General features: G+C 40.7%; 2 protein-coding genes across 3 annotated transcripts; one reads left to right on the top strand and one right to left on the bottom strand.

Annotated features, from left to right (window-relative positions):
- Window positions 1–8,891: 8,891 nt before the first annotated feature.
- Window positions 8,892–15,041, bottom strand: LOC120665641 (peptidyl-prolyl cis-trans isomerase CYP28, chloroplastic-like). Of its 2 annotated transcripts, XM_039945265.1 has the most exons (4): window positions 14,842–15,041; window positions 11,593–12,264; window positions 11,440–11,499; window positions 8,892–9,358 (listed from the first exon to the last, which is right to left on the bottom strand). In XM_039945265.1, the coding sequence occupies exons 2-4, from the start codon at window positions 12,206–12,208 to the stop codon at window positions 9,147–9,149; spliced, it is 888 nt and encodes a 295-aa protein (XP_039801199.1). In that variant the 5' UTR covers window positions 12,209–12,264; window positions 14,842–15,041; the 3' UTR covers window positions 8,892–9,146. The 2 variants fall into 2 exon arrangements, with proteins under 2 accessions (XP_039801199.1, XP_039801198.1); XM_039945264.1 differs by having other exon boundaries at window positions 11,440–12,264; window positions 14,842–15,038.
- Window positions 15,042–16,610: 1,569 nt separating this feature from the next.
- On the top strand, window positions 16,611–20,193 carry LOC120665642 (protein N-terminal glutamine amidohydrolase-like). The gene is made up of 6 exons (XM_039945266.1): window positions 16,611–16,831; window positions 18,151–18,256; window positions 18,375–18,452; window positions 18,572–18,705; window positions 19,328–19,452; window positions 19,818–20,193. The coding sequence occupies exons 1-6, from the start codon at window positions 16,707–16,709 to the stop codon at window positions 19,979–19,981; spliced, it is 732 nt and encodes a 243-aa protein (XP_039801200.1). The 5' UTR covers window positions 16,611–16,706; the 3' UTR covers window positions 19,982–20,193.
- Window positions 20,194–20,206: the final 13 nt, after the last annotated feature.

Consider the following 20,206-nt stretch of genomic DNA (forward strand, 5'->3'; position numbering starts at 1 on the left):
AATTTCAATGAGCTCCTTCCAAATATCACTTGCTAAGTCCATGCCATTAATTCTAGCAAAGACTTCCTCACTAATGGCTTCGAAAATTGCATTTCTAGCCTTGGCATTCCATTTTAATTGTTCGGTGGTGGGAGTTCCGGTGATCCCGGTCTTAGTGGCCAACCACACTTCGGGGGCAATCGCATCAAGATATGCGGCCATGCGAACTTTCCAATAAGCAAAGTTCTTGCCCTCGAAGTGAGGCGGCGAACCACTCATCTTGGCCATAGCTCTAGGCGATGAAGCCTAATGATCCAAATGAGCAACGAGGCTCTGATACCAATTGTAAGGATCGATGGACCAAGAGGGGGGGTGAATTGGGCTTTTTTCAATTTCTAAAATAAAGTAAAGCAACCTTAACCTATGCAATGCTAGTAGGGCACCAATTCACCAACCGGATAACTAAGCTACCTACACAAGCTAAGAGAGATAAAAACAAAATAAAGCCTAGCAAGGTAGAGCTAAGTTATGATCTCTAAGTCAAGCACATGAGTAAATTGCATGAAAGAAAATGCTTGAATAAAGAGAGTGGACAAGAGACGACCGGATTTTTTCCCGTGGTATCGATGTGTTGGCACACACCCCTAATCCACGTTGTGACACTCACAAAGAGTATTGTCACCTCCCAAGTCACCGAGACGAGGGCGCTAACTAAGAGTCTTCGTTCACCATCCCGGTGTGGTGGAGATCAAGCCACGTACAATCTTCTTCTCCGGGCTCCCACAATCCTTGGCAAGCTCCGCGAGAAACACCTCGATCACCAAGATCGCCTAAGTGATGCCAATCACCAAGAGTAACAAGCTAAGGCCTTCACTTGAGCAAGAACCGTTCACCAAGAATGGATGCACACTAGCTTCTCTCTATTCAAGTCCTTAATCTTGCTTCTTGATTGATTGAATGCACAAGTATGTAAATGATGAAGCTCAAGGTGGCTCTTGACTATAGTATGAGTGTATGGATGTTGCCTGGTGTCAAGAGTGGGCGAAATGACCCATTGGAGGGGTATATATAGGCAGCTCACACAAATAGAGCCGTTGGAGAAAAGTTGCCAGAAAACTGCGTAGTGCCGGTTAATCCGACGTCCCTCCAATAGTCATCGTCGGTTTAACCGGTGAATGTAATCTGCCCCTTCTGAAAACTAGCCGTTACAACTTGGGCAAATTAACCGACGTATCATCAGTTTAACCGGTGAGTGTAGTTGTCCACTGAACCACTGAAAAACCAAGTCTCTGGACAACTGCACCGACGTTAACTCAAACCTATCGTCGGTTTAACCGGTGAGTACAACTTCTGAATTCCTTTGAAAAACCATCTCACTGGTCAATTGTACCGACGTCTTGATTCAAACATCGTCGGTTTAACCGGTGTATAGAACTTGAAATACCCTGGAAAAACCAACTCTGGACTAATGCACCGACGTTAAATTCAAACACGTCGGTTTAACCGGTGTATTGAGTTTGTCCTGACTCTGCTGACTTCGTTTAACCGACGTATAGAAAATTGAGAGCGTCGGTTAAACCGGTGTATAGACTTTTTCTGATTTTGTCTTTTCTGATTTGAGTCTTGAATGAAATCCAAATATTCTTGAGATCTAGTTTGAGAACCACTTATTTGAACTTCTAGAAACCTGAGTGACCATAGTGTGCATCCATTTTCAAATGACCATGTTCATGCTCAAGTTACTCAGGCTTAACCCCTCTTAATAGTGCGATCACTACAAAACTATAAAACCTATACTAACCTAAGTGTCCTTCTCAACCTTGTGACACTTAGGACTAGAAAGATCCTTAGCCTTGACATATATAAGTTGAAAACCGAGATCGCCTTTTTGAATAACCGAAATTGAGGGGCCTCTTTTGACATATGACCAAATAAGCGATAATGATCTATTTAGCTGCACAAACTCATTAGTCACAATAATGGTTGTCATTAATCACCGAAACATACCTTGAGGGCCTTGATGCTTACACCTACCCAATCCAAAAAATCAGCACTCACAAAACTGTGACTACTACCACTATCAACCAATGTTAACATCACCTAATTCTTGACCAAGGCTCTCACCTTAAGAGATTCACCAGAGTCAGTGCCTAAAATGGCATTGAGAGATAACTGACCAAACTCATCTAAAATAGAGTCTTCCATAGCTAGCTGGGTTAGAATTTCCTCTGATAAGGGCATGTCCAAATCATTCACCACCAATGCATTAGCCTGAGCCTTAGGTTTCTTAGTGCATACTGCAGCATGAGCTGGGTTGTAAGTTTCACCACACTGAAAACACAAGTTATTGGCATTTTTGTAGTTCAACACTTGCCGTTCCTTCCACAAAGAAGAGCCTGAAACTGAAGATTTAGAATCCCCTTTGGACTGAAAACCAAGGCTCTAGGCAAAACCTGGCTGCTTACTAGCTTTCAATTTACCCTTGTCAATGAGCTGCTACTGAATCCTGGCCAACATAATGGCTCGCTGCATGGTGTCAGGAACTTGAGTAAGCACAGCAACACTGATCTCCGGCAACAATCCTTTGATAAACTGAGTGACAAAAAACATTTCGCTAAGGTGACAATTATGCATGGTCAAGTGATATTGTAAATCCTCAAAAGCAGAGATATACTCATCAACTTTTGCAGTTTGGTGTAGGTCAAACATGACACTCAAAGCATCCCTATAATCCACGGCCTCAAATTTTTGCTCAACAGCCTCTATAAAAACACTCCAGGAATCCAATCCATGCTCCTGCTTATATACTTGGACCCACTTAGCAGCATTATCATCCATGTGTAAAGCAGCAGTAGTAGTCCAAAATGATTCAGGGATGTTGCACAAAGTAAAGTAATTTACACACTTATCCTTCCAAATTGTAGGATTCGAGCCATCAAAACGTGGAAACGACAATTTCGGTAACACAGCTCTAATTGGCCCCTCCTCATCCTGTGAACGCCTAGAAAACCCAGCAGCATTGTTGTGCGAATGAAGACATGAAATATCTGCCGCAGAACACCGAGGGTGAGGAGAAACCTGTTCAGAAGGAGGACTGCGTGGCCACTAACGATTCAGAGTCAAGTTGGCCACCGCTTGCCCAGTAGCTTCAATCTGTTGGCTCAGCGTGCGTTGACCCAACAACAACTGCTCCATGATTTTGGTGTTGATATCGAATTGGGCGGCCATCTGTTGTTGATGGGAAGAAATAGTCCCGACTTGAGCAAACAGGAGATCCAAATTTTCCATGAGTCATTACTTAACGCTCATCCTCTTGTGCTGCGCGCTCATCCATCTTAGAGAACACAAACTGAGTCTGAACGAAGGGCTTAGGGGGCGTTGTGGTGACCACACCGGAAGCAAAGCAACCACGACTCGACTTGAGATTACTTCGAGAGGCGCGAGCCGCGTCACCCAGCTGATGGAATGCAGTGATCACTCTCCGAAACCCGCGAACGACGATGAATTGCTCGCCATTGCGCCCGTAGCAGAGACTCGGAATTGGAAGATTCTACAGCGAGAGAGCATGATCCCCCACACTAGGACCTAAGCGGCGCAGCGAAAATATCTGGGCGATGGCGCTGGAGCGCTAACTGTCGAGTGGCGGTGGCCGCCGCCGACTGGGAGTCGGTGGGCGGGGCTGGGCGCCGAGATCGGAAGGATGATCGGCGAAGCGGGTCGAGATTGCTGGGAAAGCGGATCTGACCGGAGCGGGGGACGACGACAAAGAAACGAGCATCGGCGCACCAAGGATAACTGAATTTCATACCACTTGTGAGGCCCCGTGGCCGTCGGTGATCACCGGCGACGTGAGATCAAGCACAAGACATCAGATTCGGCACGGGGAGGGCGGCGACCCTGACCCCCAGTTCTCTGTCTCAGAGTTCAAAACAGAAATGATAGCTATCTTACACGACTCGATCGACTCAGTTAATAACGCTAGCCTTAGACGGACGCGCAGGTCCCAATCCACACGCTATGCGCGCGTTCCCCAGTATGTAATGCAATAGTCAAAACGGAATACACTTTCTATGCCACCATCGGCCTGACAGAAACATCCTCGTAGATTTCAAAAAAAAAGAAGGAAGAAGGCACATAGCCAGGATATAACATTATTGTGGCTTGTGTTTGATCATACGCATCCTACCTTTAAGTTGAGAAAAGTTTGAGGAGTTTAGTAATCCTCCACTTTGCAAACAAGTGGATGGTCTGGCTACATTGTCGATCACAATCAGCTTTAAATTTCCAATTTCTTCTGCTCTTCTTGCGGTCATTTGCTATCTCTAGCTGACCACCAATCTTTTAGCACTCCTCCTCGCTCCTCATATTCGATCCACAACCATTGCTCGACAAAATTGGTAAGGATAGATTCATATCTAACACGGATAAAGTCCGATATGGATATCACTTTTAAATACATTTTGATCCAAAAACGAATACGAATCTTATCGGATACAAATACAAAATGGATAGTTCAAATTCGAATGATCTGGATATCTTGTCGATTCGAAATATAGTGTCATCGCAAGTATCAATTTACTCTGTCAACGATTTTGTAGTAGATCTGAATCATTATGCAAATAGGCAATAAAAGATTAGAAGATAGCTAATAAATAAACATATTGTCTATGTACAGCTTTCATAATTAAATATATCAAACTAATTTTAAATGTAAAGTAAATAATTATTCAATAAATATGTAAATAGTTAAAACTAGGATATAGAAAAATAATTTAACTAATAAATAAATAAGTAATTTGGCTCATATAAAATAATTTTTCATAAAATACATGTATTAAAAAGTTAAACCCAATTTATATCATTAATTATATTAAAACTAACATTATTAATCATCAAGCTTTTTGAATAATTTAAATGGTTTTTGGTATTTCTTACCGTGTTCAAAAAGGCGCTGCTAGGTGCTCTACTAGGCACGCTTATGCGCTAGGCGAGGGGTAGCCGGAGGATAGGCGCGGCCAGGAGGAGGCGGGGCGCTGGCGCGGCCAGGAGAGGCAGCAGGCGGAGGCAGGGATGGGTGCGGCGGAGGTAGGGACAGGCTGTGGAGGAAGAGAAGGAAGCAGGACTAGCGCCAGCGGAGAAGGAGGAGGAAGCAAAGGACGGGCGCGACGGCGGAGGAGGAAGCAGGGGATGGGCGGCGGCGGCGGAGGCGGAGGAAGGGGCAAGCACGGAGGAGGATAAGGAAGGGCGGCAGCATAGGCGCGGAGGAGGCAAGGGTGACGAGGTCGAGCGAGAGGAGGCGAGCCGTCGGGACTCGAGAACATGGGGAGGGGAGGAGATAAGGTGGGCAAGCTGCTTTCATGGGCCTACTTTTTGACTTGGCCTACATGTTCTCTATTTTTCTTTTCTTTTAGAGGTATATGATGTTTACGACAAGGTATAAGTATGTATATAGTACCGTATAGAAAAATGCCTTGAAACTCATAGTCCCAATTAGTCCCGCCTTGGCTCTAGGCGGTGGGTTATGCCTAGTTAATGCCTAGCGCTTTTTTGAACATTGATTTCTTACGTCACGAATAAATTCACAAACACACAGAATACCATTGTACTATTTTATCCAGGTTTTGAGGCCCAAATCGGAATATCTGACCTCATGGTGGTATTGAGGACCAAACCACCAAAACCATTCGTCCATCTCCACTTGGCCTCCACACGACCCTGATGTTGACGCATGTCCGACCTCCGCCAAGTGCCACAATGTTTTCAAGTTTTTCACACTCCCACCCCATAGGCGCCTTCCTCCTTGATTTGACCAACATCGTCTTCATCTGATCCGTGTACTTTTGCAATTGCATGCACTACGTGGATCGCCCATGACTCTGTCTGGACTTTACGAGTCCTCAGTCCAAGCCTACTCGCGTCCATCCTTCAGCATCCTTGGTCCATCGGCCTGAACCTTTCAATTGACCTTCACCGCATATTGTCAACCATCACGTTGGATCCTACACCTACACCACGAGCCAAGAGATATATCAATCCATCACAATATTATCAATAACTCATTATACAAAGGTGAACACCATTGGTTTTTAAGCATAGCCCAAGGGTAGGGGCGCGTCGCTGCCTGATGGAGGCTTGGCTGAGCACGTGGCGAGGGACGCGGCGCCCCCATCGTGGCTGAGCAGTAGGCGCCAGAGATGGGGGATGGGGAGCTGCACATTGGGGCTGAGCTGGAGGCGGGGCCGACGTCCCCTTCACGGTCGAGTAGGAGGCAGGTGACGCGGTGCCGCCCGTCGGAGAAGTTCAGGCGCTAGCATCACATAACGGGAGGTGGCTCAGCGCGGACGGTGCGAAGGACGGGTGTGGGCGTAGGGTGGCGTGCGTTGGATGGGGTTTGGATTTGGAGGTGGAGGTGGAGGCGGACTGTTGCAGGTGGCTAAGAAGATGGGTGGTGGGTTAAGGTGGTTAGAGTTTGTGTTGGGCCGTATTGGGCCATATGACTCATGGTTAATCGAGGCTAAGAACGTAACTAACCAGACCAATTTCAGTTATTATGAAGTGGACCCCTTCGAAAAAAGTTATTATGAAGTGGAGACCGAAATAATGAGTTAGTTTGCTTCCAATTTTTGCCGAACTAAAATCAAGACATGCCAATAAATTTTGGCTATCAAGTGGTTCATATCTAAGAATTGGTCAACTCCAATATTGGTGACCAAAATCATGGCCCCATTTGGTTTGTGCTGTGCTAGTGAATAGTAACATTTTGACCGCTAATTATGACTTCAAACAAAACCAGTTTACAAAACCAACTTCAGAACCTCCGCGCTAGTGACCCTGAAGAATCTAACGAGTCCTTTGACCGCGCGATTAGAGAATGCTCACTGTAGCATCACTATAGCAAATCATCGATTAATTACCGTCATTAGATTCGTCGCGAAAAGTTACACCCATCTTTGAAAAAGTTTTGCAAATATACTTCATTTAGTACACCATGCATGCGAGATTCTTTTGTAGAATGAAAGGAACCGAACAAGGTCCATGACAAGTTACTAGAAACTTCTTAAACCTTACGAGAGAGAAAAATACTGGTTGTCATATTTTGTAGATGTGAAAGTGGGACGGGAAATCTCGTACAGACTAATATTGTTTTCCATATTATGATAGCATTTCCGACCATTTCCATTTTTAAAAAAGTATAAGAGATATTATTTACAACTAATTTTATAGTCTTTTGTATATGATTTTATTAATTTTGTAACTACGGAAAAAAATCCAACTCTACAGCTTTCATTTTCCACATCTTAATACACTAATACTACTTCTTACTGTTTCTGATCGTTTTCATTCTAATATTTTGGCACTAAACCAAATGAATACCTAAATTTCTTGCTGACATGCCTGTTACTTGGCTTGGCAAAATTTGACATCCAACCAATCAAGCTCTAGCATTGAAATTTTCAGTTCCTATTACTCCTACCGTAATTATGTCTACCCCTACCGTACATTATGTCGGTACCATAATAGCACTGAAAGTACTTTGGTTATGGTTCCAGCCACCTTTTTTTCGATATCGGTTAATTATGACTATCCCTACCGTAAATTATGGTACCTAGGATATCTCAAGCTCGAGCCTGGGTCTCGGAAGGACGGGAGATTCCGTTGAGTCGCCCATGGCTATAGCCCTTGCAAACCTGTTGCGACCATTATCCCGCGCCTATCGTTGTGCAACGGGTTCCCTCGCTCTCATACAATTAGGTGTGGTGAAAGATCTCAAATTTTAGTCTAGATAATTAATAGCCGAATTAAGAGCCGAGCTCTTATCTTATACAATTTCGAGCTTAAAAATAAATTAGATTGTAAAGATTGTACTAGGACCATGATGCGTTATCTAAGTGATGTTAACGGCAAGCCTCTCCGAAGGTTTGCGACGGGCACATTTGGTTGCTGGCCGCTGTTTGCCCTACCAAATCGTGGCGCGGCAAAAATTTGACGCAGAAATCGGCTGAACAAATGAACTGCACGCGTGGATCGGAGCAAAGGGCCGGCCAAATTTTGGTTGCCATCCAAATGGTGGGTTTGCCCATGGTCAACGGCCAATATTTGGCCTAATTTGGCCTAACCACTCAGCGTTCTCATCCAAACACGCTCGAGCATCTGCCATGCGCCATTAACTGCGCCCACCAGAAACCCCACTGCACAAAGTACGGATGTGCGATCCAGGCCCTGAACATCTTGGCTTGGGATTGTTGTGGTAGGGATTGCGGCATCGGCCACGGGTGCGTCACTCACCGCGTAATCACCCGGAACCATCATATATCGGCGCCCCACGTCATATGCCAACAAGACCAGTCGGTGCCAATTATTAGGCTGTGTTTAGTTTGTGAAAAAATTATGTTTTGGTATTATAGTATATTTCATTGTTATTTGGTAATTAATGCCTAATTATGAATCAATTAGGCTTAAAACATTTGTTACGTATGAAATAATTAAACTATATAATTAGTTATTTTACTGTATTTAATGTTCCATGCACGTGTCTGAAGATTCAATGGAGGCACAAAATCCTATTCACAACTTGAGCAAACAGTCCGTGCATTTCAAGCTGACACGTTGAGACCTCGTTCAAAGCCCAAGATGAGCCCACTTATTACAAGCTAATTTTCTGACCGAGAAAGCATGCCCCCGGCACAACTACAGTATTTCTCTCTTACATCACTCCAACTCCAGCCTCCAGCCCCTACAGTATTTCTCTCTCACATCACTCCAGCTCCAGCCTCCAGCCACCAGCCAGGTAACAGTATTTTTCTCTCACATCACTCTAGCTCCAGCCTGCCGAACACGGTGAATCACTGGAAAGCGAAAAGAAGCTTCTCCATCCACAGACCATGACTGTTGCAACTTGCATCCAGAAACAGTACCAGCAACAACAATGTTTAATTTTCTTCTCTTCCAGATAGAAATTTGGTACAGTTAGCCATGTGCCATCACAGTCCCAAGGTTTACGAGTTGAGGCTGTTACATAGCGAAGAACTGAGAACTCAGAGTATGTTGATACTGTACAACCGTTTGTCGGAACGTTTAAGTTGATAACAGAAGGAATATATACAGCTTAAGGAGTACAGGGAAAGGATCCTAGTAATAAAGTGGCACAAAAATATTAATGCATAACGTCATGGTAAGCTTGGAGGGGAAAGAGATTGTTTGGTCACTTTTAGCTCCCCGCAGTCGCTGATATATACAGTCTTAAGTGGGCGATCCCACAATGCCCGAGCAGTTTGAGCTCTTTCGTCACCAATCAACTGTGCAAAGTCATTGAAGAAGCGGATCCTTTCAGCTGGTTTGTAGGTAGGTATGGTTGCAATGCTGGTGATAACATCCATTCCTGGATAACATCCATGGCCCAAACATCACAACACAAAAGTGAGTCAGCTAAAGACATTTCAAAAGGTACACAAATTCGCAAAGATTCCACATTCAGGAAAGTAAATCAAGATATTGCGATTCTGTACAGTGTGGCTATATTATCTTGTGTAACCTACCAACACGAGAAAAGACAATACCACAGACTCAGTTTCTTGGGTGCTACTGCAGCTAACATTTATTGGAGATTTTGACACAGATTGAACCCATGCAATAACTTAATTTCAGTAGGATTGATATCAAGAGGAGTTTTTTTTACCACATTTTACAGTACTGTATCAAGATTTATAAATAGCTTTAACCATACGCATTGCGCAATTTAAAGAAAATCACTAATAAAATCAATGAGATGTCACCCCGCGTTTTCGCTGTTTAGTTCAATTCCACATAGATGAACCTACTATCTAGTAGTATCCTTGTGTGACAAATCTGCCACTTGAAAAGAAGTAGAGGCATCAAAATATCGGCCTTGAAAGTGCATCTACATCACTTTTTCCCAACCACATATCAGCGGACTAAGGAAATGGTATCCAAGAATGCATGGTCTCAATGCCTTTAAACATTAGTGAAAGCACAATTTGAAATTATATCTTTTAACCACATATGAGTTGACTTTTTGTTTCTTCTATTTGGTGCCATTTGCACATGCTAAATGAGGCTAGTGAATACATAATAATTTCTACATTCACATATCCATATTGTTAGTTTGTCATTCATGTAAAAAATACTCCTATGGCTACATAAATTGTTTATATGATCAAGAATAGGGATTTGTTCACGAGTGAAAGGAAATGCCTGTACTGAAAATTCCAAAGAATGGCATAAGACTCAGTTCGATACCTACCAACAAATGCACAAGGTATCTTCAGCAAGACCCAGTCACTCAACTTCAAAACTTAATTAGTGTAACAATTCTATTCTGGCGATTTTCATTGCATGGATATGTCAATTGAATGTTTTGATTGTGAACTATTTCGTAGAGAGCACTTCCACTAAACAAAGGTGAACAACAACAAAAGGAACAAAGAAAGCTGCAGAGGAAACAGGTCATCACCTAATAGCATTCCAAACTTTAAGTAAAGAACATAATATGCTCAAGGATCACTTGTGACACAATAACTACAGTTTGGATTCATAAGTGCAAGTTCAAGGACTAAGTTTTGAACCTTCATGTGCACTCATAAAGTTTGATCTAGTATTTGAAATTCTTCAGACTTATACTTTCAACACTTCAGACTTGGTATATCATCTTTAGTACCTGGAAGACTTAGACATGGATTATTCAATGACTGGTTGTAGTGGAGGTAGGTATCTGTGACAAGGTCTATTTTGTGAACAACTATGTGGCAAATGAGGATGGCATGTAAACAATGCAGTTGAATGATCCGAGTTCAAAGATAGTACTTTCAGAAGAATAAAAATGGATATACGGCAAATAGATTCTCCTCTTCAATTAAACTAAAAGGTTAATGACAGACAAAATGGGAAGACTAATTACTAATTAGAACTACGTGATTTGTATTAGAAAAAGTGTAACACAGTCATATACATCAGGAAAACATAAATATATGGATAATGATATTAATACAAGATTTCTTTTGATTTCCATTTCGCACATGTGGAAATATGAATGGCACAAGAACACACCTACTTCTCCATCTCATGTATACCAACAAATTAAAATTGCACCTTTTATAGTCTGATGTAGTCATATAGCTTAGTTCAACACAATATGTCAGAGCTTAGCAAGCCTATTGATATTAAATAATCAAACTTCAATTCCAGTTGATGAAAATGAACTCGCTTCCATGCTGTTTATGCTTGCTTCTGTTTGAAGCACAAAAGTTACCAGCATAACCCTAAATTTTGCTGTCTTACCAACACTTTCAATCATACATTAGTCATTCTATGAAATTTTCGAACATAGTAATGTGTTTCGAGAATATTCAAGGGAACATATTAAAGTTCTTGAAAGGTTGATTATTCAAAATAAATGTGATGCAAAGCAAAAACAATATTCTGAAAAGAATGAAAATAACTCACCTTCCAATACAGTTCCAAAGACAATGTTTTGGCCATCAAGCTCTGGGCAGGGTCCTGGCCCTGTGGTAACCAAGAATTCAACATTGTGATAATTGGGATTGAGCTTGATGTCATCATCATCATCATTCTCTCCGAGGCACAAGGAAAGTGTACCAGGTCTTGCATGCCTTAGTTTGAATGCTTTAGGATTGACAGTCTCAGAATTCCTAATGAGGCCTGAGGGAGGCTGGACTTCACCCTTGTCACGCCGAAAGCCTTGTCGGCCAGCAGAAAAAAATTGTCCTTGAAGGAGCTTGTGGACAAGAGTGCCCCTATATGCAGCTGCAGTACATGTAGCTTTGAAATTGGCAACAGTAATGGGGAGAAGCCGACCATAAAGACCAAAGACAACACGACCAAATGGCTCAGAGTCAGGGCATGAGGAAAGCTCAGCTCCTAAAGGTCTGTCAGAACGAAAGTAGCTTGGACAGACACTAAAGTCCATGAAGATGCGATCTGTGATCGTTGTGTCAATTGCTAAGGTGGATGACATGTTTGTGTCATCTACAGCAAGGGAGGAGGAAGTGTGAAGGAGAAGAAAGGTGGCGGGTAGGAAGAAGAGAGATCGTCTAGCAATTTTGGGTGACTCGATGCATTTACAGGTATTGGCATGGTTTGTTTTTGAAGGACGAAAAGGAGCATGGTGGCTGTTGGGGTTTTGGTGTAGGCCAAGATAGGCAGGGTAAACTGTGGAGGATGCAGCTCTGATGCTTGATGAAGGTAATGCCATACTGCGTAAAGGTGAAGATGGTAGACAATTCGATTGGAGTTCCACTAGTACTTTTCCTGCAATACAACAGAAGTAAATAAGATGTAAAATGCTCAAGCTTACTACAAGTATACATAATTCTGAACAACATCATAGTGTATCACAGCCCCCTTACAGCTCGGCTCGGAGTGAGGTGTGCTAGTTTGTAAGGGGCCGGTTTATTCTCTCTATTAATACAAAGATACGCAGCTCTCCTGCGTATTCGAGAAAAAAAAAATCGAATTATCGAATCTGCCCTTTTAGAAAATAAGGTGTCGAGGTTTAGAATGGTCAATTCATCACAGTAACTCTCCTATATATGCAGTAAGAATGTCTGGTTACTATGAGATTCTTTGAGGAGATTTTGTTTGCAAATTCGCCACCATGCCTTTGCACCTAGGATATTACATTTAAGCATCCCTTATCATCCCAGAGTTTGCCATGGAGGTCACCCTGTATTTATGTGACTATACATTGAAGTGGGAAAAAGGAATTCACAGATAGTTGTTGTTCATTGCAAATTACTTTTGCCAATCAAAAGAATGAACTCTAAAAGCTTGGTCAACATCAAAATCAGACATGTAGTCAATAACAATAAGAGTGGCTGGGTTACTTTGGCTCTGGCAGCCATCAAAACCCTCCTCCTTTACCCGGGCTTGGGACCGGCTATATTGAAACAACATAGGCGGAGTTACATGCAGTAACCTCAAAAAAAAAACAGACAAAGCACATGGGGGAAACGGGGAGCTCATATTCCAAATCAAGCCAGCCTTGCCACTCCAAAAGTTACCTTGGAAGTCAACTTGCATTTAAGCCATGATGCCAAAGGGTAGTATTATACTCTAACAGATTCATGCAGGTGAAGGTCCACTACATGTATTCTAGGAGCCTGATTAACATTGAGGGCCAGTTTGGTAGAGCTCCACCTGATTCTGATTCTCTACGGGAGCTGATTCTCCGAGAGAAGTGATTCACTAGCTGAAAGTGATTCTCTATTATTAACTTTATGAAAAACAGATCCAATGTGAGAAGTGAATCAAGTGAAGCTAATTTTTTCAACTCCCAGCTCCCTAGTTCATTTTGGAGAATCACTTCACAGAATCAGCATAGAATCACTTCTCTCAAAAAAAAATGTTTGGCAGAGCTTCTCTTGGATTCAGCTTGGAAGCTACTCTGGGAGCTCTGCCAAACAGGACCTCAAATAAGCATGTCGTGTGGGTGAGGATAGGTCGTTTGATTAGGATAATATTTTACATTAAATAACATAGCCTTCAAATTATTACCATCTGATTTTAAAATGTTTGCTATAAGAGGCTGGACTCCACTTTTTTATTGAGAAATGACCTAATTTTTTTATGTAAATTCAAATTTAAATTGTGCAGATCCTAGGTATACTATATGTATAAAGATCTGTTTATTACCACCCATAGTAAAATTGCTGATGATGGGATATGAGAAAGAAGAATTCTGCATTAGTCCAGTCTCGAACTCTGCCCATCAAAATGGGACACCATTAATCATATTTTGTTTTATTTTTCCTGATATACTCAAGCATCTAAATTTTACAAATCTCATCAATCCCTTCTAGCAATGATATTAATGAATAAATACTTTTTCTTTAAACACGTGCATGTGGCACATGCATCCACTAGCATTGAAAATGGTTAAGGAATAGGAATTATTGCTGATTTTCAAACAACCTCACGAGTTTGTCATTGATTTTCCCCATACAAACCTATGTCATTAGATGCCCTATTTTTTGAAGTAGATAGCACAAGACAACTTAACATTATCTAGATCAACAAGTATAAATAGAAGAACCATAGGGCACATCATTTGAGAACATGTAAGATACCGATAAAGCTACATCAAAAGGCTCAAGTTTAGGACCGCTAGCAACATTTCCTTTATGGGTTACTCCAAAAAGATTCATGTGACCAAATGTCAACCACACTGATAATGCAATGTATCAACATGATTTTCCAAAAGAACACATTGTGCATTTTGTTGTGATCAAGACAAAAGGAATTACGTGTTGACGTCTGACCAGTCTAGGAAATATTCAGCTACATTTCATCTGAGGCTGACACCAGTGAAGGTTTCTATCATAGATTCCACAAATTCAAAGTTGCTAGACCTCACTCAATCTACAAGTTAGGCAACAATTCTTTTCGTTTTACAGCATCCAAATAAGATAAAGGAAAGAAACAGTAGAAACACAGTTTAAGAATTGAAGATAAGGATTTTACATTTTTACTTGAGTCATGGGGTGTCAGTCCATCCCCAAAAGTTTTATGGAATTGAATAAATGAACCCGGCACCTTAATTAGGCCCCATTTAAGCGCTATGGTATCAACTGTCAAACAAATGCCAACCTTGTGCGGTGAACAAGAACCTAATGGAACCTAACCTAGAACCATGGACGAATGGATTGGACTAGTAGGGGACCACTACTCGAAAGGCCAGAAACAAGCCACAAGCAACAGAATCTGAAACGATGGGGACACAGAAGAATTTGGGTTTGCGTGAACAGAAAATCGAGTCTAAGAGCGCACATGAATCCATCCAAGGAAACAGGAATTTTTTTGAAGAACAAGGAAACAGGAATTACTTACGAGCACAGAACTGAAAGAATCAGTCACCGACCCTGGTGATTCTCCACGCAGGAGTAGCGGGTGGAGTATCTGGCGTGGAGTGGGAGATGGACGAAGCAGGCGTTGTTCTGTAGAAGCGGCGCAGGAGTAGCCAGTGCGCTGAAGACGTCAAGGGGAGCGAGTGGGACGCTGGAACGGAGGGCGATTGCAGCCACACAAGGCCCTGTCAGCTTGATGATTGATTAAGGGTTCGATCCACCTGGTGTTTAGTTGATAGGTTGTGTTCAACCCAGGTTTTTTTTTTGTTTAGTTGGGGCTTGTACCATTAGACATGGATTCATTCCGGCGCGGAAATGATAAAAATAGAAACAATAAGAGATACTATAAAAGATCCGAATTTATTCTAGATTAAAAACACAATAAGAGATACCATAAGAGATCCGAATTTATTCTAGATTGAAAACTAATTGAAAAAAATAGGCTTATGATACCTACATTAAAAGACATGAAATCAATCCATGAGTTTAGAGGTGTGAAATGAATTCCGGTTTCTTGATGTCACTATTATTAGTCTATTTTATTGCAAATAGTTTTTGACCCGAGAATCATGATTCTTGTTATATCTCTTATTGTTTCTATCATTCCCGACCCAGAACGAATCCATGTCTAACCGAACAAGCTCTTAGACGGATTGAGAGGGATAGGATGGATGGTATTTAGAACAAGTTCATATTTCACCCTTGGAGTAGTTCGTCCGATTTTCATCCTTAGGCTACAAAAATCGGATAGCATGCACCATGCAACTGTTAATCGGATTACATCCTCGAAATTATCACGTCCATTCCATTTTCACTCTCTAACTATTTCACACTCCCAACTATAAAATAGGATATTCTACATCATGAACTTTCCAAAAACGGTGAAATACCTCGCCAAGTGATTTTGGACGGTGATTTGCTACAGTGGTGCGGTTGTATCCTCTTCTTTTATTTATGTCTGCCGAATCTTTAAAAAATCATAGTAAATCACCGAAAAATTATAAAATATAAAATCTAATTTTTTTGGACTCCACATCAACAATGAACCTATAATAATATGGAACGCTTTAGCATAAAAATTTGTTATAGTTTTAGATCTATATTTTATGTAATTAATTAGAATAATTCATAGCTGCAACTTCTATAGTCCAACTGTGATGGAATTTTTATTGTTGACAAATTATTGTATGTTTCAACTACAGTAAAAATTTCATACTCATTGGATCAATGTAACTTAGTTACATATTTATTTAATTTTATGCTTGTTAAATCTATACTCCAAATTTATGCTTTATCTACAAATAAGTTATACATGATCCAATGATTATTAAATTTTTACTATAATTCAAGCATACAATAATTTTCCAACCATAAAAGTTTTACCACAATTGACAATAAAAATTGCAACTATGAATTATTTCAATTAATTATAAAAAATATAGATCTAAAGCTCCAACAAAAACTTTATATTCAAGCATACCATATTATATATTTAGTGTTTAGAACTACTAATATGAAATTCACCAAAATTGAATTTTCCATTTCATGGTATCTCTATGACTTACTATATTTTTCAACTATTTAGTGAAAATAAATAAAAAAAGAAAAAGATAAGACTACACTACTGTAATAAAACCACCGTCCAAAATTATTTTGAGATTTTATTTGATTGGTTTGAAAATTTTAGAGATAGAATATCGAATTTATAGTTTGAGGTGGGGGTAGTCCACTAAATGTTATACCTTTTCCTGCAAAGCCCAGCCCTGGATTCTGCCACAATTACGACGGGTCATCGAGTCCTTTCCACTTCCCCGTCCCCCGTCGCCGACCTCGACCATCCGCCTCTCCATGGACGGCGGCCGGGCAGCAGCCGGCGGCGCTGGGCCCTCTCCCGTCGCTGCTCCTCCACATCCCACGGCGCCGAGCAGCACTCCTGTCGATGTCTCCTCGTTCATCCACACGCCGTGCTACTGGTATCCAATCCCTTTGCCCATATTCTCGATCCATAGTTTCTAGCAGTAGATTTAGGTAAGCATGGTTCCCACCAGGAACTCTTAACCTTTCCTTTGTTATGGAAATTTGTTTCCCGTTTCATATCTCCTGATCATGCAAGAACGTGTAGGAGGCTAGGTGGAAATCGCTGAGCAAAGAGCCAAAGAGTTGTTTGCTAGAACTCGAAAGTGGCAGTCATCCCTTTCCAAATGTTTAATGTAAATGAGAATTGTACTGGGTTTTGGATAGAGGTGAGGATAATTGAAATTTGACTGCGGTTCCATCATATGCTTAACGGGAATGGGAACCATATTGCAACCCCTATCCTTTGCCTAAAACCCAGCACACTCATTTAGGTGGTTTTAGTTTTGTGATAGTAAGTTGAGTTTAAACTTACTTGAAGTTAGGACTTTGGAAATATTGTGGAACCATCATATCCAGATCCAGTGCACGTTGATGTGGCCTTATTTGCTGTAATATCCTGCAGATAGTTGAGGCTGGCATGCATTGTTTTTCCTTGTATGTAGCTTAGCCAGCCCAAAAGCATTATGTTATGTCGTAATTGTGAAAGATTTATTAATGCAGTTTTAGAATTATTTGTCATGTAGAAGCAAATTAAGCCACTATATGTGTACTTACAATTTCTGATGGATTTTGTGGGATATTGTTTACATGGACTTTGGATATTAAGACATGAAGTATCCAATGTTTCTATCTACGAAGAATGGAAAATTAAGCTCCAAATATTTATTATTAGATGTGGCATCCACAATCTGCTAGAAGAATGCCACGCTCCTGCAACTTTTTCTTACTACTGTACCATTTCCATGTTACATGTTACACCAATCCATCATGTCTTTCGTAATGCATATACTTCTGATTTGTTATGTTTATTTCATTCAGTTTCCATTCTGTTCTTTCCATTTCTCCTGTTATTTCTGTATATTTTACACTACATGTTCTCTTGTGATCAATAATCCAGTCAGAATACACATAAATTTTGCTGTTTATATTCATGGCTAACAGATGAATTTCATATGCAACATTTGAGCCCCGTCTATACTGTATAAGATTTCTCTTTTTTCTAGAAGCTATGTGGTGAGCATACACATAGTAAAAAATCCTCAGCTGTATAAAAGTTTGTGTTTGTTTCATACATTTCCATCCTGTTTGCTGGTCTCCTCTCATTTCTGTATACTTTAAATTATTTTTTCTTGTGGTCAATAATCCAGTCACAATACAAAGTATTTTTGCTGTTTATATTCATGGCTAACAGATGGATTTCATTTGTGCCCTGTAGTGAAGAAAATATTTACATGCTATGTAAGGAACTGATGAGAATTGGAGTGGCTGACCCTATTGGTACTGATCTTTATGTTGTTTTCATATCAAATGAGGGAAAGCAGGTGATTTTATTGCATATTTTTCTGTTATTCTATATCTCATTTCCTTCAACTAGATTTCTCTTCTCCTCATAGCCAAAGGTGCTATCTTGTGCATGATACATTTTTGTTCTACTGCCAGGTTCCTCTCTGGCATCAGAAAGCAAGTACTTCTGATGACGGTTTTATCTGCTGGGATTATCATGTGATCTGCATCCAGGTAAAGCTTAACTTGATTGCTGTGGTATTTTGCTTCAGTTTAGTGTGTACTGCGAACATAATAGCAGTGCATTGTGTATCATGAGCATTTCATGTTACTTCTTGATGTGCATATGGAAGTCTAGGCGAAACAAAGGAGAAGTTCTTGATCTTGTTTGGGATCTGGACTCGGATCTTCCTTTTCCTTCCCCATTCAGCCAGTATGTTTCCGATGCAATTCAACCACTAGCATTTGGTGATTCCAAATATAGAAGGTAAATGTTATATTACTTTTGTTGTCACTCGTGTAATTGATTAATTATTTATTTATTCATTCTTCTGAACAGTTTATGATGCACCTTCTGAAATATATTCTAAATGATGCTCCAAAATTATAACAATGTTTCTGTTTTAAGATGCAATCTGCTTTCATGGAATTTATTCGAAGTTTTCGAATTAGGAATCAGATTAATCTTTTGCAGATTTTCGAATATAGATGCATCTGCATTAATGGTTCTGGACTTCTAGTTATAGGTTCGGATTTCAGGGATCATATGATTGGACGTGTGCCAGATTACAGCATCATGTGGCATTATACAGGTGGAGTGGAAGTGATGTACATCCTGGGACGGAGTTGCTGTCTTTTTATTTCTTTTGTGAATATCATAAAGTTTTTTCTCGAGTATGAACCAAAGTCGGGCAGCTAGTTTTTGCTTTAAATGTGGACAAAGTGGTTAGTGGGTACCCATCTTCCTCTCCAAGGATCCTGTTCCTCATTACATCTAAATTAGGGTGAGAGTAGTGATGTGGGGTATCTGTGCATGAAATACACAAGGACTTGATTGTTTTGATTTTTTCTGAGCAACTTACAAATGTTCTCCTGTATATTGTTTGCAGACTCTTCCGTGTTGTTCACGCTCCTTTGTTTCTTCAATCATTTGCTTCAGATAGAAGCCACATGAAGGACCCTACAGGGAATTGGATCCAGCTACCACCAAAGTATGCTCCGATAATGGCTGCAGGTATTTAATAATATGTCATGATCGTCTTCTTTTTGGCAATTCATTGCACTCTCTGGTTTTCGTATTTTTGAAAATAGATTCCATGCACAGTGTTAGTTCCCCTGTTATCAAGCAGTTGCATATACTATAGGTTGAAATTGGCATAGAACTCTGTAAAATTGTGCATACTAGATAGTACTAGTAACTACCAAGCACCAACCCAATGAGTTTATATGAAATGCTCTGTCCATTTTAAATTCGAACATGGCAAGTTTTGTTTCCTTTTTTTTTGAACCATTTTTGTTTCCTTGCTTGTATGAGGATTAGATATGTGTCCACCATAGCAGATGGCGTATTGTTTTATGCTTTCTCCCTGTCTGTTTCAGATGGAACCACCAATAACCTTCATGAATACATCACGATGTCTGTGGATGATGTGGCGGACATTGAAAGTATGGTTAATGATGTTTACTCCAACAAGCATGGTGTGGTGGTAAATGAAACAATACTGCCCAGATTCTTCTCTCGACTGCCTGGTTCACATCCTTAACAAGTGCACCACATTTTTTTTAAAGTAGTTTCAGTGTTTCTTTATGTTGGTGGGTTACTCTGTTCTCTGCCTCTAGTACAAGATTGAGAAACATGGGTGCATACGGAGCATCTGGTACTCCAAGGGGTGTTTCACATCTGTTTTGGAACTAAAGAATACAAGCATTTTGATCTATAAAAAGAAGGAATATGATCATTTGTAATTCAGCTCTATTAGAAATCTGAA

The sequence above is a fragment of the Panicum virgatum genome, chromosome 3N, assembly GCF_016808335.1.
Source record: "Panicum virgatum strain AP13 chromosome 3N, P.virgatum_v5, whole genome shotgun sequence".
NCBI classification, from domain to species: domain Eukaryota; kingdom Viridiplantae; phylum Streptophyta; class Magnoliopsida; order Poales; family Poaceae; genus Panicum; species Panicum virgatum.